The sequence below is a fragment of the Bombus bifarius genome, unplaced genomic scaffold (genome assembly GCF_011952205.1).
Source record: "Bombus bifarius isolate JDL3187 unplaced genomic scaffold, Bbif_JDL3187 scf7180000008105, whole genome shotgun sequence".
In the NCBI taxonomy this organism is placed as follows: Eukaryota; Metazoa; Arthropoda; class Insecta; order Hymenoptera; family Apidae; genus Bombus; species Bombus bifarius.
This window is the reverse complement of record NW_022884448.1, coordinates 61882-88967: the sequence shown is the minus strand read 5'-3', so window position 1 is coordinate 88967 and position 27086 is coordinate 61882. Positions and strand designations below refer to the sequence as shown.

General features: G+C 34.7%; 1 protein-coding gene across 6 annotated transcripts in view; it reads right to left on the bottom strand.

The window, feature by feature from the left end:
* LOC117208452 (rap guanine nucleotide exchange factor 2-like) overlaps nucleotides 1-27086 on the bottom strand; it is a 125254-nt gene that overhangs the window by 48030 nt on the left and 50138 nt on the right. For all 6 annotated transcript variants that reach the window (XM_033449640.1, XM_033449645.1, XM_033449647.1 and 3 more), the window contains exon 3: nucleotides 18741-18816. In XM_033449640.1, the coding sequence (XP_033305531.1) occupies nucleotides 18741-18816 (76 nt within the window). The remainder of the gene's footprint in view (nucleotides 1-18740; nucleotides 18817-27086) is intronic.

Genomic DNA, 27086 nt, shown 5'->3' with positions numbered 1-27086 from the left:
ATTTGCAAAGGACGATAATCAGTAAACACCCGATGAGTAATTAAACAAACTGATCACGAATTTATTTAGTACGACGTCCCCAATGTCCTCGAGATAACAAGAATCGCTCGAAGCTTTACTTAAGCGACTAATTACACTTCGATAACAACCAAGAAAGAAAAATAATCTGCGAAATTATCAGCAAAAAAAACCATCGTCGCTATCTATTTCAAAAATATCGTTATATAAAAGAAACGATAAAATTGAATAATAAAAACGACAAATGAAAAGGAATATACCGAGAAGTATTTAATAAAACGAAGACTGGTAAAATTCATTAAATCTGTTCTGTTAGTTCCATCAATCTCGCAGCGTTTTCCGTTTCATCGAGGCGATATTTACGAGCTGAACAATTCCGAGGGATTCAACCCAGACGGTGACGTTACGACTCGGCGCCCGACGTCGCGTCGATTCATCAGTGTCGATAAGCTTCTTGAAAAATGCGTCTATCGTTGCTGACGCCTGGTATCGAAGGATGAACCGAGCACGCCTGTTACGCAATTAACGCCCGCATCCTGTACAACGAGATCTAGTTACTTGAAATCGTTTCCACTTTTCTCCATCTATTAACTGGAATGTCGATCTTACCACACTTTAATGTTATGGAAAATATACAATTTTCTCGCTTCGTAAAAGTAGAACTTTGAACAAGGAGGAAATATGTACGTGGAAATTTCGTATGTGTGTAATATTCATTGTTTCTTAACGCGATATTTAACCGCGCGTTTTTTATAATTTCGATTCAAAGTTTAAAGTTAGTAAAGTTTGAAATTGTGGAAAATGTAGAGCTTGGAAGATTCTCAACAAGTGGAAATTTGGATCGCGGCTGGGTTAACAAATATAAAATTATGGGAAATAAAAGGTAAATAATTAGAACCGTAGAAAATATAAAATTGCGATATTTATGGAGAATTTTTTGCGATAAAATATTGCGATATTTATAGAACTTTGGAACTTTCAAAAGGTAGAACTGTCTGTAACTGAAAATTTTGACTGTGTATAATTTTCGACGAATAAAACTTTTAATTGGCAATGATTATACTTGTTTCTTCATACGATATTCCTTGAGTGTTTTTATCTGAATTGAATATGTTAAGTTATAGAAAAGGTATGAAATTTGGAACTCTCCGACAATAAAACTTTCTACACGTAGAAATTTCGTTTGTGTGTGTTGAAAATTTACACAATTGGAAGTTTCAATCGTGAGTGATTTTATTTGTTCCCGAATGTGGTATCGTTCGAGTGCCTTGGCTAGATCGAAAGAAAAGTTGCGGAGAAAGTGGAAAGAGAACACGATGAGGTTTTTTTGTATTTTTCTAAAGCGTTTTTGTACTCCTCTATTAGCATTGCTTTCTTGCAACACGAGTTTCTCTTGGTCATTGAAACATCGAAGAGAAAAAGATTCTTTCTAAATCTTAAAAGAGTTAGTTCAATAGGAATAGAAAAGGCGTATATCGAAAAGACTGTCCAAAACTCAATCTTTTAACGAATTCTTTCGGAAGATACTTTAAAATTGAAAAAAAAGATTTGACGATACTATGTCTACTTACAGCAAAAACGCAGAGGACGAAATTTGTCTGACCTCGAGAATATACATTTATGTTCAGATTAGAATCTATTAATGTACACTAGGCTCAGAAATGCCCTTTTTAATCAAAGTCAAGAGAAAATATTCATAGTCGTTCAAGAAAATTCGATCATATTTTATCGATATTCCATTCTTTTAATACTAACAAATTTACTTACATCAATTATCACTTCTTAACTTTCAAATCAATATTAAAAAGATGATAATAAGCATTGTCGTTCCTCTTCTTATAATCAAACAACATTCTAATAACAGAGAATTAACTTCATTTTCATTAAACCCACAATCATTCGCGATTCTTCTCCCACAAATATCCTAAATAAAGTACCATCGTAAAATAACTATTATTCAGGTAATATCGATTGCCCAACTACTTTACCCGGCCAATATTGATTTCTTTAATTAAAATGAACACGAGTGTAACACTGTGCCGTTAACCGGCCACACGATCTACATTTTTTCAACGCGAAAAGCTTCAACAGAAAAATTTCATTTCACCGTTTTCCCACTGTAAGAGAATTAAAAAAAAAGCAAGAGAAGAGAAGGCCAACCACTAGATTAACCATCGTTGGACCGAAAACTAATTACTATGCCGCGAACGAGAGGATCGAACGGGAAAAACTGGAGTAACGCACAGTCATCGACCACGCGAAGTCATTTATTAATTGACGTCCACTTATCAACCCTTCGAGATATCGTGCTCAAGACCGACAAACACGTCTTCAGTTCCTGCTTTCTTTCCAATATGTATGGATAAATAGCACGGTATAAATAGTTCATTGTGAGTGGCAATCGCGGTGTGTTATATCGGTATGCTAATTCCATAGCTCGTCAGACTGTTGTACATATTAAATTCTTCAGTTGCCATATAAAATTATGGTTTTTGTAGGTTGCAATGGGAATGCTGTGTATCTTTAAAATAATTGTTTTTATTCCAGCCTTCGTGCGATGAATTTTGGTAAATATAATCTCTGCCTTTCACGACAACGATCGTGATCGGAATCGTCGTTTAAATCCACGATAGGGCTTATTATTATTCCGTCTTTCAAGTCGAACAACAGTCGTTCCCCGGTTCGATTCGCATTCGCTTCGATCGAAAAAACTGCCGTGTTATTCGCGTGGCAGACGGTAGAAAACGACCTCCCCTTTAAATATGCATGTTCGAGCGAGTTTAACTCGCTCACGGTGAAAGCTTTGATATTTCCGCTTTGAAATTTTCATTAACCCCCGCAGTTCACTGATCAACAAGTCCAATTAAACGCGGTGTTTGCCGTTTACTTTCGCGTAATCGGTAACCTCGTTCGATTTTATCCTACAGCATCTTCTCCGCGGTTTTTTCACGCTTTCAATCTTACCGCAGTCCTTGAAATTTTCCTCCTCATTCTCATTCTTGTTTTAACTTTGTTTGTATTGTTGTATTGTTTGTATTGTTTTAACGTTGTTTGTATTTTTAACTTTTTCGATAATAGACACTTGGAACGGCGAAAGATCGGAACTTGTCGAAAACACGAAATTTTGTGTTATTTCTGTGATTCCGAACTCTCGAAACCTTGATAAATAAGTTATGAAAATATCGCAACGTGAATTTATCTAACATTTAATAGTTCAATGTAGTTTGCGTTTGGATTCATTTTAGATTCGTTTTAATCAGTACGATCTCACCAATGTGTTAGAACCGATTGTATTAAGAAAAGGTAAAACATACAAATCTAACTTTTTAATTTTCTGACAAAAATTTAAGATTTTAATTTCTGACGAAATAAATACTACTTAAAAAAAAGAAAGAAGAAGGACGAAACAAACATTCTGAGTTTCAAGACCTTTGGAAGTTTTGGGCTCCAGTTCTGTACATATAAAAATCAGAAGTTAATCTACCTCGAAAGAAAAAACCAGTTGGATTGGAAACGACCGGAAGAACGTAGCTGGGTTAAAAAAATATGCTGGGATTGAGAGAGAATTTCGAACAGGTTTCCGTTTCTTTTAGAGCGGAACGAAATACGGTTCTTCCTCGGTCGTTCGAGATGAGTCAGTAGTCGACAAAGAACGCAAGACGTGAGAGTTTCAGCAGTTTTGTTATGAATCAACGATGCTGATGCGGTGAGAAGCATTCAGTATCCGGTAGATATGAAACTGATGAAATATAAATCATATTATTGCTTACGTAAGAGTGAAATGTGTCACCAGCTTCATTTTATATCGAGAAAAAAAAGAGGAAACGATTTATGACTAATCTCGCTTATTACTAATTTAATTATTATTGCTAATGTAATTTGAATATGTTATCGTCTGTCGACGCGTTTAGTTAAAGGATAGAATTTGGTTTTCATTTTATAATTTTTCTGCGATATTACAGGCACGCACATAAAAGTTATGCAACGTTACGAACATTTTGTTTGGAAAGTTCAAATGTTGTGAACAGAAACGAAAGATGGACGTCCGTGGTTGAGGACTGAATGTACTAAAATTATTACGCGTCTTAACTGAGACGCAAGTCAATGACATAAATTTAATTAAAAATCTATTCTCATTATACTCCATCGTCTGTGCACGATCGCGATCGATAAAGTAAAAAGGGTGGAAAAAAAAAAAAAGAAGTGGCTACTTTCATTTGCATTGGACGCACTTCTTCAGAGTGGGACGTTGAAATTAAATCAACAGCCTGTTATAAACACTTTTAGTAGCGAAGTGCTTTTGACGTCACGATATTAATGAGGAATAATTATAAGCGGATCTTCGTTACGCCAAGCAATTTACATGGATTTATTCATGCACGAATTTTCCACGTTACAGGCCAACAGTTACCGAACTGTAATCGAATTCCGACCAAAGGATAATTGACAATGGACAATTTGGAAAACATGAAGTTTCCACGTGTGATCAATCAAGCACGTGGACAAAACTGACAGTAAAAAGGATAAGAAAAAGGAAGAATACAGAATAAATGAGAAAAAATACCAAGAAATTGGAGCAACGTAATTTGCATACTAAAGTTTCTGATTTGGTTTAACGTACGCACAGTGAACGTAGAATTTCAAACAACGCTATGTAAATGTTGTTTATTAACCAATTTTTGCTAAACAGTGAAACTGGGTGTATTTGTAGAAATCTTTTACGAATATATTTAAAATATACTTTACACCAAATAATTAATATTTAATAAAAATATTTTGAAATTTCCTTAACATTGAAGTAATATACGACCACCGTGATTATGTCGGTAAAGATTGAAACGAATCTGAAAATGTATATAGAAACTACGTATAAATACTTATACTATGTATAAACGAATAAAAAGGGAGTTAATAACAAAATTACTAAACAATTATCTACTATCAGCAGTTTATCAAAATTAATGAAATCACCGTTCCACGCATATTCCAACCCTCGAAACAAAAGAATCCCCGATTAAACTTCGTGTACTGCATTTAAACACCTACAAATAATCAATCTGTGATATGAAATTCAAACACGACTTTAAAAAATTACAATAATTAAAATTTAATAACCTGGCTTTGTCAATAATTATTGTGAATTACAATGATTTATAGTTGACCCTTTTACATTTTATACTTTCTCATATAAAATTCGATATTAAATCAGTCGAATCGAAATTTGCTGGACGAGAATAAATTTTCCAAGTACTTCGCCAGAACCGTAACAGCCGATTGTTGTTAAATAATTCAATTATTCGACTGCACACTTTCCGCATATCAAATTAATTAATACACAATGATAAACAATTAACAGGGTCAGTTCGCTGTAATGAAATACGCGACGCGTATTATAACGACGAGGAGCATTTCGAAACGAATAAACGTGAAATCATCATCGCACGGCGAAAGAGGGATGGAAAATAAAATACGCTTCGCTGGAAAAACACTCGCCGGGATGCAGAATTCCGAAAAGCGTGAAAGTAAATCGCATAGGAAGATTAGAGTGAGCTCTCTGCATTTTTCATTCGAGCTCGTTCCGATGCCCGCCGGACACCGTTCGTTCGAAAGCGCGTTATTACTCACAGGTGGACTTCACGGCAATGATTCATTCCTCGTTTAAAGCCGCGAGTCGACGAAGCTCTGCACAATAAGCTCGGATAACGTACAGAGATAGAAAGAAAGCCGAGAGGAAAAAACAGAGCATCACCGGCTACTGATATAGCGAGCCGCTCGCTTTAATCTATCATAATTTCGGAGATATGGTACACGGGATAAATGTTAGAGGATCTTATCAATTCAAATTGCAGTCAGATTTATCGTAGCGTAGCAAGATGTGGAACTTGTTTTTATGGCATTAAAATATCGAATTACTTACAGCCAAATATGTGAAATTAATGGTGGAACTATCGAATCAATCAAAGTAACTAATATCAGATTTTTTATTTTTCATATCGCTAAAAAAACATGCAAGTGTTTTCGATCATATTAACATTTATTTTTATTCAGACAGATTACATATATATTATTCAGTTTCGTGATAATACTTTAATTTTCATGAACTTTGTATGACACATTTAGATACATATTTAAAGGTCGGTAGTTCTGGCGTTACGAATATTATCATACAGTATTATTATATAATACATGTAAAATCTTGACAATGCGTTTTACAAGTTTGTGGAAACTTTTTTAACGCAATTAAAATATCGAATTAAATGTTACTCGTGAGATGTAGAATTTTGGGATTATTCGAAATGTTAAATGTTATAACTCAGTGGAATTATATAAAATATTATCGATTCGTATTAACGAGTATGTATTATATTAAAATTTTATCGAATTTCTGTTTGACTATAATATTGCAGAGGGGAAAAAACAATTTCGTAATCGATGGAAATTTTACAAGTGGTTCGCAACGCACGTAAAAGAAATCCGTGAAATTCATGAACTGAAATTACAATGTAAAGCATATGCAAAGTAATCCAAGATAAACAGAGTTAATAAGAGTTAATAAGTTGGTTTCAAGTGATGTATTTTCCGCAGTCGAATGCGTGAGATGAATAAAATTTACCTTTGGACACATTTATAATACATATTATCTATTTAACTCTTTTCAGCTATAAATACTTTCTGTGCTGGCTTTTTGTCTTCTCGTCAACTTTGTATTCAAAAACTAGAAGGTATCCGATATTGGCGTCATATAAATATGAATATATTTATTATATATATCTTTAGTTCAAAGATAAACTGTTTCATTTGAAACACTCGTGTTCATAGCCATGAAAGGATCGAAATGTATTCAAAAATATTGAAACAGTCATTAATATTAACCAGATACTCTCTTAACCAACCTTTTTCAATATTCGGTAAAAAATGTCATTCTATATCTGTATAAAATTATAGTCAATTCGATAAACCAACGAAATCTTCAAAATGTTTCAAAAATTCCACTTGATATCTGAATTACTTTCATTAGTCAAATCGAATTAATATTATTAGGCAAATTATTAGTAATAATGAAGTAATAATTAGTAATAATGAATCTCTTGTATGACATTTCGTAAACGTGTAAAATAAAACCTATAAGATCTACTATTAACGTAAGTGAATAATTTCCCTCCAAAAATTCCTCCAACTATAAATAATATAACCATACAAAAATTTTAACGAATGCGTAACTTATAATTATCACGTTATACACGTAATTCCTACTAAATCAATAACCTATCTACAATTATCTAATAAATCAATTTTCACAATTTTAATAATTCCACAAATGTCCTGCAAGGAACCAAGATAAAGTTTCAATCGAATACGAGATAGCGAACGAAAGCAGATGGAAAAATAAGTGAGGGGACAATGATGAAGAAAAACGTAATGGACAGCGCGTGGCGAAAGAGGAAAAAAGAAAAAAAGGTTAAAGGTCGGACGTCCAATTTGTAGCAGGTCACAGAGAGACGCCTGGGGCCGTGCATGGTACTACGATATTGCCATTGACTGTTATGGTATGACCTGCCAATATTTTTCTTTTACTTTGAGGCCCAGAAAATTGTTTAACCGATGTCCGAGCTGTCTCACCATGGCTACATTTCAAATACGACAGATTACATAAATCTGACGCGAATACGAAGATCTATAAACGTTTCAGACGTCACGGATTAATCGCCACAACCTCTTTCCTATTTTCTTATCTTTTAATATTTGGTTGACGCACACGAAGTGTTATCGTTTTTAAGAAATGCAAATTATCGATAGATGGTGGGTTTTATGCACTTTTGGGAAATTTAAAAGCGCAAGAACGTATAGAATGTGCATAATATATAAAAAGATTGCTGTAACACATACGAGTGTTGATTAATTACGCTGTTAATTCATAACATCGTAATATTTTGCATGAAAATAAATCGTTTATTAGAAGATCAAGCGATCAGTTCAAACTTTGAATAAACACTTTGAGCGGTGTATATTAAGTGTAAGCTAAAAATTCTCCTTTTGCTATTTAAATACAAAAGCTTGGTAATAAGTTCGCTGAAATTACAATTCATTCTCTGAAGTTGCTTGGTATTTTTCAGTTACATAAGCCCCGGGACTCTTCAATTGCACAATTTATTCTCGTGTCCGTTAAACTTTACATATTTCTGCATTTTTTAATTCACCGTCAGTAATTACCGCTAACGAAGATGAAACTAAAAGAATAGCTTGGAAAATTTCACAATTTAAACTCTAATTCCAATACTGAAATGTCTCTTGAAGAGTAATAAGTTTTAAAGTATAAAAATGTAATGTAATATGATTCTCCATGGGGAAAAAGATACCGCTTTTAATAGTTACAGAAGGATCACGACTTTTGATATTAAATCTTTGTAGGAACTCGTTAAGTCGGTACAAGAACTCTGTTGCGAGTATAAGGAAGTTTAATATAATTCTTCGAGGTGCGGAATAATTACACAGCAACTTTGTAAGACCGAGCCGTTCTAGTTTTAGTTCTATTTAATGGTTTGACGCGTAATGACTTATCGCAGATCGTATTTCCAAGTAAAGGTGTTCATTTTTTTAAATTTCGAGATCAACCAGGAAAGAAACTAGTATTAATTAAAAACGCCAGAAGGCAAATAAAAATAACAATAAATAAAATTTGATCGAATTTTACTTACTATTTCTATTATTATTTATTCTCTCTATATGTAACTTCACATGCTTATGAACAACAAAATATTTATTATAAAAAAGATTATAAACAAAATTTATAAACAAAGTTCTACCTATTTGATCACATAATTCAATGTCTGCAGCGATAAAAGGTTGAGTCTAATTTTCGTAGAAAAGGGCTGAACCTATCGACACAGATGCGTGGAAACAAGAGAACAAAAGTTGGGGAATTAACGAGATCAGCGCAAAACAAAGAGGGCATCTCGCGCCGTGACTAATTGCCGTTTGAAAATGAATTATCGAACAATTCGCGAAGCTGTCCGAAGTTATACACGCGACGTTGATATTTGCTTGTTATCGATTAGCTCTTTCTACCAGTATCGAATACTGATTCTCGTGTACGTACGGTAGTTCACGAAAATATTTCAACAATTTCCATACGAAATTTTATATTATATATATTTTGCGTGTTTTACAAGATACTACTATTATGAATATATTGGTGAAATATATACTTGAAATCTACCTGAGAATGTTCAAATATCTTGTAATTTTCATATTCGTAAAAGATTGTCTGCAAGGATTCGAATATTTTCGTGAGCCCATGTACGTATACGGTAATCGTCATCGTGAATTATACGACTCGTCAGACTAGACGACTCTAATATGAAGACTGAATTGGATTTCCGCGTAATCCGTCACCGTGGAAGCTAAATCTAAGAGACATCGAGCGGACGAATCACTTCGCACAGAGCCGTAAATCCACTGTAATATTCGTCATCCCTTTATATCAGCCCCTATTCTGCACAGAGCTTAAAGATCTGCGCCAATCAACGCGTTACAAATTTATTGCCAGACATTAACGACCGTGTAAACATAGTGCAATTCTTTTCATTGATACGACAATTTATCGATTAATTTTGATTCCTTAACGAATCACGAAATTTATCTTTTTCCATGTTACCTTTAAGGCGAGGTTTGAGTGTATTGCGAAGTACATAATATCTCGAGTTGATTAAAATTAATTGATCTGTTGTAAAGACTAAATTACACATCTCGTAATCTACAAGTAAGCCATTCTTTTAGTTCTAATAATTTTTGGAATATTGCATACAATGTAATATATGTTTCTGAATCCCATCCATGAGAATTGTTTTCATCCTTTCAACGTGGATTTCGATACGTAAAAACAAAAAGTATGTATCGATTAATTTTTTTTTCAGAAATATATTATACGTTAATTGCATCAAAATCAGCGATTTATTATACCAGGGGATTTACATTGTTGTATTGATATTATTTTATAAGAGGATGGTGTCTTATTTGGTACGAATTTCACCAACAATGTACTAGGATTACATACGTATAATATAAATATAAATGCAATATGTTTTTATTGGTTTTTTTGGCTTTATGCGAGTGGTTGAATCAATATCAGCTTCTAACAACTTTTCCATTTGGAACGGAGAAGTTTTGAGTGTTTATGATTTTTCAAAAACTCTACATGTTCTGGCGCTGTTTTGTTACGACATAAAAATGTTTGCAACTTTTTATACTAAACTTGTTTTACATGGCAGAATATTCAACGTATCGAAGCTAATGAATCACTATGCCAATGTCGAAGTAAATACGACGCTGTGTAGATATATTTTTTATTCGCTGCGTGTGTGACGTTAGCGTTTTATGTAAACATCGTCCGTGTTAAAAGGTTTTTGCAAATTTGATGGAGCAGTAACACAGCGAAAGAGATTAAAAATTATTATAAAGTCTTTTACGTTGACAGAGATAATCTGATTTATATATAAATTAGAGATTTCGCCTCTTAATTCCAGATAACCATCATTCTTTACCTTGTTAATTAAATATGAATTATATCGATGATATTTTTTAAATAAGTTTTTAATCACATAACATTTCCATTAGTGCCTTAATCTCTGTATCGACATAATTTGTTCCTTGTTGAGATTGCAAAAAAGAAACATGATATGGGAAAAAATCTGATTGCCAGGTAACGTTAACGTTGCAAAGATTGCTTGTAAAAAGACCTAAAGAAAACGATCACAGTTCCTAGCGGTACATGTTTCCAATACATTTCGTCTACGTTTACTACATACCGCTATGAAATACATTTTACAATGATACATTTCCTTTAACGTTAATATACAGTGTCACGGAATAATTGTCAAAAATTTTGGGAGATTTTTTTGAAACATTATTATAAGCACAAAATTGTCATATGTATATAATTATATTTTTCAGTATTATTACAGTTGTAACGCTATTATTATTGCCATACTAGAATTATAAGTTTAGTACAAGATGGTTTCTCAGAAATTTTTCAAAATTTTCCTGCAAGATGTTTCGTGCAACGAACTTTATATCCAGATATTATATACCAGTTCCTGCATTTATCTCGTTTTTTTTCTTTTTTTGCAAAAAGTAAGTACTTGTACCACTTTCTCACTAAACACTTCATACACTTGATAACAACCTGTGTATTTAAATAATAAGTTTAAATAATAAGCAAACAAATTAAGTTAAGAACATTTATGTTTGCTAATGTGCAAAAAAAAAGTAAGAATATTCCACAAAACCACTATAATTCTAAGTATGATAACGCAATTAATTTCAACCAAGGAATAATCACATCTACGATACGCCGCATAATGAAACGTTGTCAACCGGGGAGTCGAGATAATGCTGGAAAAAAACAGTTGAAACAGACGAGAACAGGAAGTTGTTATACCATACACGGAGATGGGTGTCCACGGTACAGTGACAACGCGTTGCATAATCCAAATTGCATTTTGCACTGGCGCGTACCTTCGTGTCTTTCATTTTTAATCCGCAACTGGTCATCATTGGTATCCACAGCAATCTGGTTTAGGTTACTTGATACCAGTCGGATAGATTAACAAATTTTATAAAATGATAGAGATGTATTTTTGGAAATTTCAGTAATTTACTTATTTAATTAAAAATATTATACTTTAATCGTTGGTGATCCTAATATTAATTTTATTTTGTATTCTAATTTTAAATGATTAAAGCCATGAATTATTTGAAGTCCGAGCGACATTTTGTATTAACTGCTTTATATTTCATAATTTACTTCGAAATGTTATTCAGAATTTCGATCTATTTTCATACCCTTCACATTTAAATAATAACATATTTAATTGTTAATATATGTATTTTCATTATATAAAGTTATAACGCAAAAAGAACGTGGTTTAGGTGTATAACCAAATTAGAAAGAATGAAATGGAATTTACGGTCTTTGTTAGGTAAAATATAAATACAAGATAAAATTAAATATTCTGACGGAAGAAGAGTATAATTACTATTTAATCCAACTCAAACTGTGTTGTGAAGACCTATAACTGTAATAAATTGTTCGGAATTTTGAATGGCCGTTCGTTTATGGTTCGGGCAGGCCCATTCCCTTCTTTGGGAATTATCTGTCCACCCCGAGCTGTAATGACTCAAAGGTCAGGAAAAAAATCCGGCCGGGTAGGCACGATAGACGGACGAGATCGAACAGCTGGTGGAGAATCAGCAGCATAGAAGGTCAGTTCATCAACAGACATGGTACCGTGCGGGTGAAATACTTCACTCTCCACAAGATCTTACCACCGCCGTGTTCATAACATCAAACTTTTCTTTTATACAACAAGCACAAATAAAGTGCTAAATCACACCAACAATCGATTTATTAAACCTCCTCCACCTTGAGCGTTAAGTCATTCGAAGTGTCAGAAGAGAAGAAGAAGCGTCAGAGAGAAGCGTCAAATGTTTAATAGAAGAATTTAGAAGTGTCTGTTGGATATAATGGGTTTATTATCGTTTCAACATTGTTTCAGAGAAAGCTAAGGTGAATGTTAGATAAGGCGGGATTAAAAGCACGATAAGCAGGAGCTGCGGAATATATACGGATTATTTGAAAATTTTAATACGTTATTGGAGAAGTGAGTTTCGTTTATGAGCACGTATATTGAGAATATTATGGCTCACATCGTCCTTTTCCGCTCGAAATGTTGCATAATGAATAATACTATATGGAATTTGTGAGATACAGAAAATGAAACGTTTTGTAAAAATAATGACATAAAATATTACATAACTAATGATCTATCGACATTTATTTACTTTATTTATTTCGAATAACAATAGAAAAAGAAAATTTCTCTAAAATATGTTAATAAATATATGATACAATTCTTTAAGAAATATAATCTATAGAGAAAAGAAAATAAATTCTAGTTTGTATAAACAAAAAATTAATAAACTCTCTTTAGATCATAGAATCTGTCTAGAAAAATAAAAAATTTTTAAATCGATTATTAAATATCTGAACGCGATCCATGAATTTCGAAATCTGCAAGATCCGAATCGTCGGTAAAACAGACGTTCGTATCGTAGATGGCAGCACGAACCACTCGATTTCACTCGCTGCGCTGCTTGAAATATGTAATTAGATAGGAGAAAGGAAATTCCTAAACGGAGTTATCGAGCTGTCGCAGACAAATTTAGGTGAATTTTAAATGTCAAAATGAACTGCAAACTACTTTTGTAATTTTGGAACATTGTCGAGCCAGATTGATGAAAACAAATCTTGGCAGATCATCGGATAGATCGTTCTTCGTTCACTTTATTAATAAATCTATAATTAAGCGAACAGTTGTATTTAAAATTTCTCAATGAACGGCGCTTATGTAGCTATTTCGAGAAATCAGATTTTTCAGTGCTACGTTTGTTCACAGATTAAATTAAAAAAGCTGGTACAACTTTTGCTTCGAAATGAACCATACTAATTTAAATAATTAATTAAAATAATAAACTTTGGGGGTTATTTAAACATATTCTTTATTTCTTTGTATCATTATTATATAATAATTCTATATATTAGGTTAAGTAAAAAGTTCTGAGCGTTTTTCGCTAGATGTCTTTAGTGAGCCATATCTCACGATGTGCACATCGCATCGAGTCATAGTATACACCGATTTCAAGGTGATATTACGCATCAAAAAGGTTCTTTGTCAGTTTTGTGTTCGGTGAAGCCAGTTGTGTGTTACAGCGTTCGAAAATGGAGATAAAAAAAGAGAAAATTCGATACATTCTTCAGTACCACTACGACCAAGGTGAAAAGGCGGAGCAGGCGGCCAAAAAAATTTGTGCTGTTTATGGACCCAGTACAGTATCGAATGCAACAGCAAAGCGGTGGTTCCAACGATTCCGTTCTGGTAATATGGACGTCGAAGATGAGGCACGCTCTGGTAGGCCAATCGTCGAAAATGTGGATAAAATCATGGAAATCGTCGAGTCGGACCGGCATGTGAGCACTTATTCCATTGCCCAGGAACTGAAGATTAGCCAGAAAACCGTTTGGAACCATTTGCATAAGGCTGGTCTCAAGAAGAAGCTCGACGTATGGGTGCCACATGAATTGACGCAAAAGAACCTTTTGGACCGAATTGATGCCTGCGATTCTTTGTTGAGACGTAACGAAATCGACCCATTTTTGAAGCGGATGGTGACTGGCGATGAAAAATGGGTCACATACGAGAACAACAGCCGAAAAAGATCGTGGTCCAATCGCGGTGGGCCGGCCCAAACGATCGCCAAGCGTGGATTAACGGCCAAGAAGGTTTTATTGTGTGTTTGGTGGGATTGGAAGGGAATCATCCATTATGAGCTGCTCCCATCGGGGCAAACACTTAATTCGGACCTCTATTGTCAACAACTGACCAGACTGAAGCAGGCGATCGACCAGAAGCGGCCAGAATTGGCCAATAGGAAAGGTGTTGTGTTCCATCAAGACAACGCCAGGCCGCACACATCTTTAACGACGCGTCAGAAGCTCCGAGAGCTTGGCTGGGAGGTTCTATCGCATCCGCCGTACAGTCCAGACCTGGCACCAAGCGATTATCACCTTTTTAAGTTTTTGCAAAATTTTCTTGATGGTACAAAACTGGCCTCAAGAGAGGCTTGTGAAAATGAGCTGGTCAAGTTTTTTACCAATAGGGACGAGGACTTCTTCAACCGCGGAATTATGAAATTGCCTTCAAAATGGACAAAAGTAATCGAACAAAACGGCGCATATTTAATCTAAATCGAATAATCTTGACTATGTTAATTTCATCGTCGAAATAAAGCGAAAAAGCGCTCAGAACTTTTTACTTCACCTAATATTATATTGGATGAAGCAACAGAGGCATTATTCCAACTCTATAATTCACGATTCCCATTAGGTGACATACTTCCTTTCAATCTTCATTCAATTCCATTACGAGTTTCTAAAAACCTTCCTGTTCTGAAACTCAATTTCGAAATATCATGATTTCGCGTATTGTATTATATTGAATATGTCAACAAAAGTATAATATAAAATACAAGAAAAAATGTAAAGCTGAAAGTTCGTCCTAAGTCGATAGTGGACGACCGTGTATAATAAATAATAACAAATAAATAATAGTTTCCATATTCCATCCATGGATGTCATATTCCTATTTTACATTCAGTTTCACTGCGAGTTTCCATAAACATCACTGTTTGAAACTTTCATCAAACTCCATTTCCAAATGCCACGGTTTCCACTAAAAATGTCAGCCTTTTATTGAACTCTACCTTCCAAATACAGATTTTCAAAAATCCTTAAACTTTTATTAAACACCACCACCGAATGTTACAATACTCGCTAAAAATCCTACGATTTTATAAACCCACAATGAACCGAATCACATTCGTAAACCCTCCGACTGTCGCTATTTCATATTTCTCAAACAATTTCCCTCTGAAAAGTACCCTTCTCCTCCAAACACTGAACCAATCACGCAACCCTCCACTAAATAGGGCGGATCGTCCCACGTATTTTTTTAATCTATACCAACTGAACTAAAATCTACATTCTTTTATTGTTTTTTAATCTAAACTAATTAAACTAAAACCTCCGCTATTTCATCAACCCACGTTGAACAGAATAAAAAATTCCTCAAACGATCTCCCTTCGAAAAGGGAAATCCTTCTTTTCTAAACACTGGGCCGATCATGCAACCATCCTGCCAAACAAAATGAACGCTAGATCGTTCCGCGTTTTTTAATCTAAACTAACTGTATTCAAATCTCGGCTCTTTTATCGAGTCACGATAAATCCACTCAAAACTTTCGAAAATCCCTCGATTCGCAATATCCCATATTTTTCAAACAATATCCCGTTCGAAAAGCACCTCCCTTCTTTCCCAAACGTTGAATCGCGCGATTAAGGAAATGGAACCCGGACAGAAATTTTTTCCATCTACCAAATATCATAATAAATATACTACACCTTGGATATTTCAGGCAAATTTGCGTATTACGTGCATTCTGTGCATCTTTGAATCATCAAAGTTCTCACGAACGCATACAAATCCTCGATCTAACAATCGGAAACTTCAAAAGGCCCTTTGACTCTCGATATCCCATATTTCTCCAACAATTTCCCTTCGAAAAGTACCCTTCTTTCCCAAACATCGGGCCGATCATGCAACCCTCCCCTAAATAAAATGATCGCCGAATCGTTCAGCGATTTTTTAATCCTGCAAATAATCGTCCGCGTAATCGCAATCATCAGAGCGGATGGAGAGAGGAGCGCAGCGACGCGAACCTCGAAAAGTCGACGCGGGCATAACACACGCCAGGAGAGGAACTATTGATTAACTGTCTGGCACGTTGCGTCTCGAGTCTGGACAGCATTGTCTTTCATTATGCGATATCGCCGCCGCATCCGGAATGGTTCGTGAGCATATCGTAGCAAAGCAGCTAGCCGAAGCGTCCATCGCAGCGTAGGGACGCTCTTCCTCGCGCTTACGTGCACACGTTTCGCGAATGTGGAACAAACCGGTCGGAAAAAGAGAAATTCGCGTCGTTCGTCTGCGTCAATTCCTTGCTTTTCTCCCTTGTCCTCTATAATAGACCGTTATTTCCCCTGGTTTTCAGCCGACAACCAACGAGAATTGAAAAAAAAAAAAAAAAAGAAACACCGCGAGACCTGGAAACACATGCTACGTGTCATGGAAACGACAGAATGAATTAGTTTATCGATTTTGGTTCCGGAGAATGAAAATAGATACTGTTTGGAATCGTCGTTCACGGTATCACAGCTTTGCTTCCAAAATAATATAATTTGGATAATGTTTTCTCTTCCTCTTTTAAAATTTTTGTACTCGAGGTTTCACTGTTTCTTTTTTTTTCTCTCTTTTTTGTCGAATTATTAGTACGGGGAATTTTCTTAGGGGTTTTTATGGTTACAAAGATGATAATAGCTTCGTTGAACGATTGAAATGAAACTTGATTCTGAATCTTGCAAACGCATTTCGAATGTGTCGCAATACAAAATAATTTATGCCAGGAAAAAGTCAAGAATTAAAAATGGAAAATTATAAAGATATTTGTCTGCTGGTTTCTTCAGTCTATTCTTGTCAAATTATATGTCTCAGCATGAATAATTTTTTTTCGAGCTTCCGAATAATTCTCAAAAATATTTGACATTCTTTTCTCCTTTTCTTCTTCTTCTTCTCTCTTATTTTTTTTCTTTTTTAGAAACTTCTATCCAGTTATGTCACTTTTGAAATACATGCGTGATATAAGTATTATTCTTCTTGATGATAAATGAATCGCTTAGAAGTAGTACGAAACCACTTATTAAATTGAATAGCAAAGGAAAAGGCAAAGATGTGACAAACATTATGTTTTCGGAATTTCTGTAGAGTTTACTATTATCTGTGCCATTTCCCGAGATAATAACACGAATAGCATGTATGAAACGCGCAGGTGGAGTTTAAAATTGGACTCTAGACTCCTTTTTAAGGCGAAAAACGTAAATGTTAATTATAAAGATTACAAGTGTACTTTGCCTCCGATTAATTATTATAATGGAGCGTAATGTTCCCTTAGTAGATTAATTCGTGCAAATGATACTTCAACAACAACTATTTTAAAACGAACTTTTACGACTTCTTTTTCAAGACTTTTTTGAAGTTGACTTTGCAAAAACACGAGATTTGAAAATTACGAACTCCAACTGCTTTCAACGTGAATTAAATGAAGCGCAGATCGCTGTCCGAATTAATGATCTATCTTCTTGAAATATGAGTTTTGATGTTTCAATTTATACCATTCACGCACATTCTGTTTCGATATTATATCAGATCTGTCTTATTTAATCAATGATACTAATATCTAATTTTTGTAAAAAAAATTATACTCCATTTTTTTTATTAATTGAAACCTTCCATAATATAAATTCACACAAGCATATTGAACTTCATAAAAAAGTCAGCGATATTTCAAATCTTGCAAAAAGTATATGCATACATCTTATAGCTAAGAAAGCGATCCTACAGGATAATAACGATACGATTATAAACAAACAAAATTTCTCCATATTTCAAACCTTTAAATTTATATTTATGAGGTTAAATTTTAAATATCATTTTTATAGATGTTTCCTTTATTTAATTAACAATACCGATATATAATTGCTAAAAAAAATTACTCCAAATCCCTTATACATCTTTATAAAAACCCCCATAAAACAAAAATCATAGCGCGTAACTCATTCAACACGAACCGAATCATCAAGATTTAAAAAAGCTTCCGAAAAATAAAATCCATAAAATGTTATAAAATAGTAAAAATACGATTATAAAAAATAAATACGGAAACGAAAGTCCTTCGATCGTTTAGCAAAAGATATGAAACGTAACAAACAATAACGTCAGAGAAAGGGATTAAACTACCCTCTGATTGCACGTAGTGGCTCCGTTATTCTTTTTAAATTTAATCGTTGAACGTGCAAGAAGTTGCAACGGAAGTTACGGTTCGAACCGTGGTAAACGTAAAATCCTGGCAAACTTCCACGATGAAACGAAGTTTTCGTGACGCGACGAAAGTTTGCGTGGCGCAAATTTTTCGCCAGTATAGCGCGCAAATTACGACACGATCGTAAAGAAAACTGCGGATGTTTCACGAAATAAAACTGTGTTTCTACTTACGACGATCATCTCGGAGGGCTCGAGAACGAAGCATTCGTTGGGTCTCCTGGCGCTGCCACCCGTCCGCTTGCCAAAGCTGCAACAGAAAACAATAGTAACGCGGTTAAAATCTCTCCTTGATGACAGAGAATCATTCTCGAGTGCTACTTGCCATTGAAGCTTAGGTTTTATGAAATTTTATCGTGGTAGTTTAAATATTTCTCCTCGTGATATCGACTGGTGTTGAAAATTAAATAATCTTATTTTTCCCGAAGATTATGCAATTTTAGATATGGTGGCGTAATTTCTTCAGCGCTTTTGTTTTACAGTTGTCGTATGCTGATATTCGTATCGATAAGATAAATATCAAATATTTTCAAATGTACGTGGGTTGTAAAATACGAAATGACTGACTTTCAATGATTCATGTTTCATCGAACTCCAAAAAAAAAATTCATTTTTACGAGTATGCAACAGGAAATGAAAATCATACACGAGAAAGGAAAACGTAGCGACGCATCTACGAAAATGAAAAGATTTATCGGAGAAGACGATTTAGGAAATTAATACAAGAAAATTGGACATTTCACATGTTACTGCGGTAATGTATAATTTAAATAACAATTTGTCAAATAATTTCATTGAAACAACGCTCAAATATTAAAAACACCCTCTCTTTGTAACAACAAGACCACCTAAAACACTCGAAATGCTCAAATATTTCCCCCATTCCAAAGCATTCCCTACGATGTTAGTACCTAACGTTCTTTGCGTGCATTCACAAATAAGCGACAATTTTGCTCGCTTAGTGATCCAGGGATATCGACGTCACAACGCGGAACAATTTCGATTTTATCGGACCTTCGTTAAAGGGTTAAAAGCAATGACCATCGAACGTGCGCTATAAATTTCTTTCGCGCAACAATAACACCAGGGTGTGCCGAATACGGGGCGGGGGTGTGGTGTTCCATCGACACGGAAGTCATCGTCGGAAATGCAATTTATCATCGAAACTCTCGTATACGATACAATATCCTCTAGCAAGGGGTGCAGACTCGCGTAAATACGTCTATTGTTACGGTGTTCTGGCTTTTAAATGTTTACGATCTGCCATAGAACGAGCCATCGACAGATGTTTCTTTCCCTTCCCTGTGCTACTCCTCGAATTAGCCGCGAATTTACAGTTACAGTGGCTATAAAAAGTATTGGGGCATATTCCTCTTTTCCAACGAAAGTGTTCTATTAATATCAGGTTCGCTTCATTTCCGAAGTATACTCAGAAAAACATATTTGAGTCAGACTAAGTAATTTGCCTTATAATTCGTCAAATTTCCATACGTGAGATTTTTAGACGATCCAAGTGATATACAGTGAAATGTGTCGGCCATACTTTCGTTTCTTCAACTCGGCCTAATATCTTCAATTGTAATTATTTTATTAAATCATTCTCGATTATACTTATCGTGCGTATATCAATTCGTTTTTCTTATTGAATCATTCCCTCGTTTTTCATACCTTCCGTTACTGAAGTACACGATATTTTCTTATCCTTCCGTTATTACGTTAAACAGTAATGGTGTCTTATAATGTACGACAAATTTGATTATTCCATGCAAGTTGAAGCACGAGTGACTCGAACAACCCTACCTCGCTCTATCAAATTTTTGTAATCGTACGAAAGTATAATACTATTAAACTGTCCGAAATTTAATATATTTGGGCCTAATAAATTGGTATGTAAATGCTAATAATAAATTCAATGATGTAGAAATATTTTTGATAGCCACTGTACCTTTGCTGCAGACAATTCTAGAAAAATCTCCCGTGGCTACGCGAGAATCGAGGGTCGAACAATACAGATACTCGTGAACTCGGCTTCTGGCATAATTTTCCCTTTGTACTTGGAACGTGTATTATTCTATACAGAGATATATATATTTCTGTATGTACATATACGTGCGTATATGTGTACGCGTGTATAAGTATATGTATGATATAGAGATTGCTCGAAATACAAGGTGTTCTCGAAATATTGGCAGCAATTTTCCGATGCTATTTCGGTAATCCCATTCACACGTGGGGATATTGTATAAATACAGATTTGTAGACCTTTATCGAGCTACCTTTTCGAATGAGAGCTGCCTGACTTAATTTAGTTTAACGTAGCTTGGTTTAGCACGAATCGTTTTGGTAGAAAAGTAAGATATAAATATAGTAAAGTATCTGGCATGAGAATTAACAGATCAACGTGGATGGATAAAGGAATTTCCGGTAGAGGCATAATATTAACTTCTCTTGTAACGATCATTTTAATTTGTAGATGAAACGTTTTACTAATAAGAAGTCGTTGTTATTTCTATTTTACAACTAACACAGGCACTTCTATGTGTTAACATAACAAACGTATTGGAAAGCGTTTTTAGAAACTAAAATATTTAATTTCTATCAAAAAATATAATCTTCTTTTTATAAATTACTCCGCGATACCTAGAAGAAGGATAGCTAACACAAAATAAACCCTAATCCACAACAACGTATTTCTCTACTCTGTTACTACTTGCTAATAGCCATTAACCAACAAAATTTCATCGAAATCGATATATATTTCCCTCGCGAGGGTTAAAACCTAAATTCAGGATTGAAATTATCATCCAAGAGAATTAGTCGGCAGCCCAAGTCTCGCTGTATCGTCTCTATCTATGCTAGTCCATTTACCTTAATAAATTATGATTTCTGCGAGGTACACAGCTACCGTAGGATCTAGCCTCCAATTAAGGTAATTAATGTACGACGAACATGCAACGACTCGTTGGAAAAGCTCGTGCTTAGGAAGAAATCTCTTCGCGTTGCTTCACGTTTAATCCCGATGAAAATAGGACAGAACGACCGCGTGCCTTTTTCTAACAGTAGTAAGATATTGGAATCGAAGAATTCTTCTTTGAGAGCCTCGAAGAAGAAAAAGCATCGGCATCTTCATCTTTAACGACATTGTTCCGAAACTTGTCTCGTGTAATATATCCTTTGAGTTTGAGTAGTTCTTCTGTTACCTAAAAAGGTGATTCCTTTCCCTAGAAATGGTTCCTAAATATAGGCATACTGTTTTCGTGGTAGTAATTTTAGTAAATATTTCGACGTATTAATAAAGGATTCTAAAGGAAACCGGTTTGAAATAGCGAATCGTTTGAACCATTTTATTAGTTTTATGTTAGAAATTCTGCTAGTCGCCTACTCAATCTGTTGTACTTTTCAATTGCTTCTAGACAAAAGAGCATACTCAAAAATGGAATTAGAAATATGAAAAATGGCCGATGAAACAAATAGGAGAGAAATTGTTAAAATATTGTAATCTAAAGTTACTTCGATTCTAATTAGATAACACTTACCGCGAATCAGATAAATACAAATAGGTACGATATATGAGAGTTAATCTTCTAGATAAATCGTATTTAGAATCTTATTTAACTATTACGTAAGTGATCCTTCTGATATAATCTAGCTGTATGAAACCTCTACCTTAATTACATACATCGATAACCACCGTGGGTCCCGATTAATTAGAATCCTGATTAATTTTCAACAGTATAAATTCGATATTCTGTCAATATTGCTGTTAAGAATATAGATATTTACACTAAATACCATAATGCGATAGAACACACGCAAATAATACATTAATATTTATCAGAACAGATGCAAAGGAGATACCAAAGCTGGAAGGTATTATAGTACAATACAGTTATTTCGTTATAATGTTGTAGTATATTTGGTATTGCTATTATCTAGGTTAGGAGATACAAATTTGTTGTTTCGTAGAAACATAGAAATTCAAAGGCATCAAATACAGGACGACGTTTGTTTGCATAATAATGCAACACACGAATTATTATATATTCTTTTACAGTTAGTTTCGGCAATATTATAATCTCAAACTTGATACGAGCTTGTAAGATCGAAAAACATATCGCGGTATCTTGAAGCCAACGTAAAACTTGTAACAAGCCACTGGATATTTCTTTGTTTTCGTATTAAGGAATTTTAATATATCTCTGTTCAAGAATTTCGTAGAATAAACGCCAGATTGCAAGAACTAATTGATAATGCCAAAAGTCAAAACTACCAAACTAAACTTCGTCACGAAACCAATCTATCTTTATTGGAGTCAAACTAAAACTCGCGCAACGAGCGTGTCTCGATGTTACGAACCAAGAGATTAAAACAACTAACAGAAACGCCCCTTATCCAGAAAGTTATTGTAGTTGACACAGATTACTCTCTAACTTCGTTCAACTAACGCTTCCTAAACAGAAATCCATTACCGATGACGTTAGACTCTACTTTTACCGAATTTGAGCTTCTAGTTCCAACGTAGCTGAATGTTACAAACCAAGGAATTAAACCAGCAGTACAAGAACATCCCTTAACCGAATTAAACACAAATTACACTTGAACCTCATCGAACTGACGCCTCCTAAATACACTCTCCCATTGCCAATATGTTTTACTCAATTTAACAATCCGTTTTCTACTCGCACCCCATTGCTTGCTCGATACTGCATCCGCCTCTCGTTCCTTCAACAACTTAACCGATCCCTCTCTTTCAACGCCTCGACAGGGCTCAGAGCGCATGTAAACTCATGCGAGAAATCGACGTCGACGTGCAAGTACACACCTCTACGCTGAACATAAATCTGGCGGTGCGGTAATACGAATGAAGGGAATATCGACAGACGTGTATCAAACGCGATTCAACCAGGATCGACTGGAGAATTTGACGGCTGAAGGAAGGTTCTCCAAGGTTCTTGACCTCCCTCGTTTCATCCATCTACCTTTAACGCATCATGCGTAACGTACAGAATGCTCTATAACGTGTGAGTAATATCTGAGAAATTGATTTCGATACTCCAAAAGAACGAGAAACATACCTAGAAACGTATATTCTTTTTGATCTTATTTGCGAGATTTAATGATTTCGCGTTGTCCTAATAGCGTGGTCCTATCGCTTGTCTTGCATCATCTGGTTTAAATCCATTAAATTTTTATTTCCAAGGATACTTGAAATTCGCGTATATGGACGTTCAATACAAGATAGCAATTTTAAAGAATCTCAGGGAATAGTGGTAGACTATGTGATAACCACATCAACGATAAGACGTTCCCGTGCATGCGTCGAAATACAGAATAGTCATCTTGAGCAATTTCTTTGAAGATAATCAAATACAAAATAACAGAAAATACGAAGTAACGATGAAACTAATAGTAGAACATAGTAGAATAGTAGTGAGTCGATCGATAAGTAATTCAGGATTGGTTCGATATAGATCTGCGAACTGAAAGAAACTAGATAAAAATATTAATACTGTGATCTTCAATCAAGTCGACCTCAAACTGCTCATCCGACGATTCTCTGCGAGTAAAACTCTCTTAATGAACATGTAAATATTTTATTCTTATATATTCATGTACAACACCAGCTACGCTTTGTCAATCTATGGAACACCCTGTATATTTAGGTGTGACCACGCACCAAGTATAAGATCGGATAACACGTGCGTCACGTGTGCGTGCAGCGCGGAAAATTGAATTCGACGTGGATCACGCGGACCGGCTTCTCCATCTCGCAACCCCGTCGCGAGTTAACCCTATAACGCCACCCCGTTGCTGATACGCATCCTAGCGATTATGGTCGTTTCGTTTATGGACGGGCCTTGTCCGTTCCTTCGACGTTACGTCTTCGTTGGGTTTCTTCGGCTTGTTTTATGTTCCTCTTTTATGTTTTCAGCGTTTTTTTCGCGTTCGCATTCGCTTTGTCTTAGGGTTTGTAAAAAACGAGGGTTTTGTTGGATGGGAAATGATTCACGATACTCTTGGGTCTAATGAACGAGATTATAGTTTTGTGAGATTAATTCTGCTTCGTTCTGGTGGAATAGACTTTCAGTTTTATTTCTTGTGTTGGGAGAGAAAGGTTTTATGATATTTCTCGTGGAGTATGTTAAATAGGAAGATATTGTTGGAGCGCGTTCAGGCTCGTTAAGGACAAATTTATTAAAATTGAAAGCGGATAGTTTATTCTTTTATTTTCGAGTTACACTGAAAGTTAAATGAAACAGATAGTGTGGTTTTTAAAAAAATATTTTGCCCGATAAAAATAGGACGTACGTTTGTAGATCCGCTTAAATCGTTTTAATAAGGTAGAGAGAATCATCGTGAATTTGCTCTCTAATAAAACGATGAAATAAAATCTACGTTACTTTTCAACGGGAAGTTACACCGGATTTTATTATCAGTACGATCTTACAACGAAATTAAATTCAATGATGTTTTACGATCGTCGAATGAAATCCTGTAAAATCTCTCAATGAAAATTGTATGCGTGTGATGTGAGATCTACCACTCATACTGGTACAATAATGTAGCTATTAAATCTTAGCCATTAAATCTTAATGAGTTTTCTCTCGTAAGATAGAGAACTGATTGAAATTTTCACGATTAAATTTTTTATAACACGCACATAGTTAAGTTAAAATATTAACTTAACAATAACAGATAATAGACATATGTAATAGTTGGCAGTTAGGTAGGTAATAAACAGTGGATATCCAAGGGTAAAATGAGAGTGTGTATGCTAGTGGATGAATGTGTGTGTAGATGACTAAGTAAGAATGCAAGACAATAAAGGAAATAATTGTAAACCGAATTCCTTGTATAGACAGAGGGCTGTAAATAAACTATACTTACTACTGCTACTAGTATTTTAATAATTTTTGCTGTCATAAGAAAGAAGATTAAAATATTTAAGAAGAAGAATTAAAATATTTTATTACGAGCTTTTTCCATTATTCTGTCTCTATTTCCCCTAATAATGTTCGAAGAATGTCCGCAATTTCGCTCAGAAAGTGTCTCTGCATTCGTGAAACACTACTGAGCCATTTGAACCTCCGACACTCGCATGCCAGAACGGATTTCCTTGGTCACTTGGTGACATTACATACTCCACTTAACCCGACTGGCTCTCGAACTTAGTCGACTTAATGAAATATTTCAGTCGACTCTGTTACCTCTATCAATTCCCTGTGCGACTCATTATACGCTATTAAGTAAGTATAATTGCTACCAGTAGGCAACGAAATAACCGAAATGACAAAAGCTTCTTTCTGGCTTTTATGTGTCAAAAGGTCTTCCCACGACCTTGTGAGACAGTTGGTCCCGTTGGATCTCATACACTCGAATAATATCGACATTTAGGGAAGTTACCTTCGAAAAGATTTTAGAACTCCTTAGTAGAATATGATAGAATTTTTTAATTCCATAAAAGAACTCTTTATAGAATTCTTACAATATATAATATAAAACTATAAAACAGACGACACAAAAATTCATTGTTTCCAAAAAGTTTGAATTTGTATAGCAATAACGCTTTATGCACTTGACTAATACTTGCATTTAAGAACAATTAGTTTCTAATGAATTTTAAGAATTTCTAATCATTTCTGTAGCAATTTAGAGATTTAGTAGAAGACTCCTTACAAGATTATATTTGTAATTGGTTTTTATGCATCCGAGTAAAGGATATTTAGATCTAAGAAATTCTCTAATGCATTTTAAGAATCATTAATTATACTTTAATTATATATATAATATAGAAATTTCAAATATAATTTTATAGAAATAAAAGAAACGAGAGATCACGATTTTAAATTTAGATTTGATTTTCTTTTTCTTGGTTTCCCTGATTAATTAAACATAAAGTCTTCTATGAATTGTGCATACGCGAATAACGATTCTATTTAATCAAACACCTTGAAATCTCTCATAAACGCTTTCAAACATCTATCGTTTCTCTACTTCTTTTCAAAGCTGTGCAACACTTCTGAGATTTGAAGAATCACTCATCCCCGCGTCATATCTTTCTCCAACAATAAATTTGATATTTATCAAGCACCTTTTCACCTGTCCCTATCTTTCCCTTTTTGCAGTCCACCTTACAGACCTGTAACTTCATAGCACACATGGTGTTCTCCGTATTCTTGTTCTTGCTCCTTGCTCGTTTATTTCGGTTTCCGGCCGACTGTCAAGATTAGCCTCGCAATTGTCGGCTTATTCCATCCCAGGCGATTTCGATAGTCGAAACCCAAGTTATGTCGTTAAATTTCAATCAAGGTATCGCTGGTTGGCAGCGCGTACGACACCATGTAATTTCACGAGTCGTATATTTCGTACCGACGAACGGGAATGAAGAAAAATAAAAATAAAACAGACCGAATGAGGGGAAAAGAGAAACAGCGAGGAGGAAAGGATCGGATAGAGGATATACGCAGGCTGGCTGTCGCGGTTTTATGGAGATTAATTGAAATATATTCAGATTGTAAC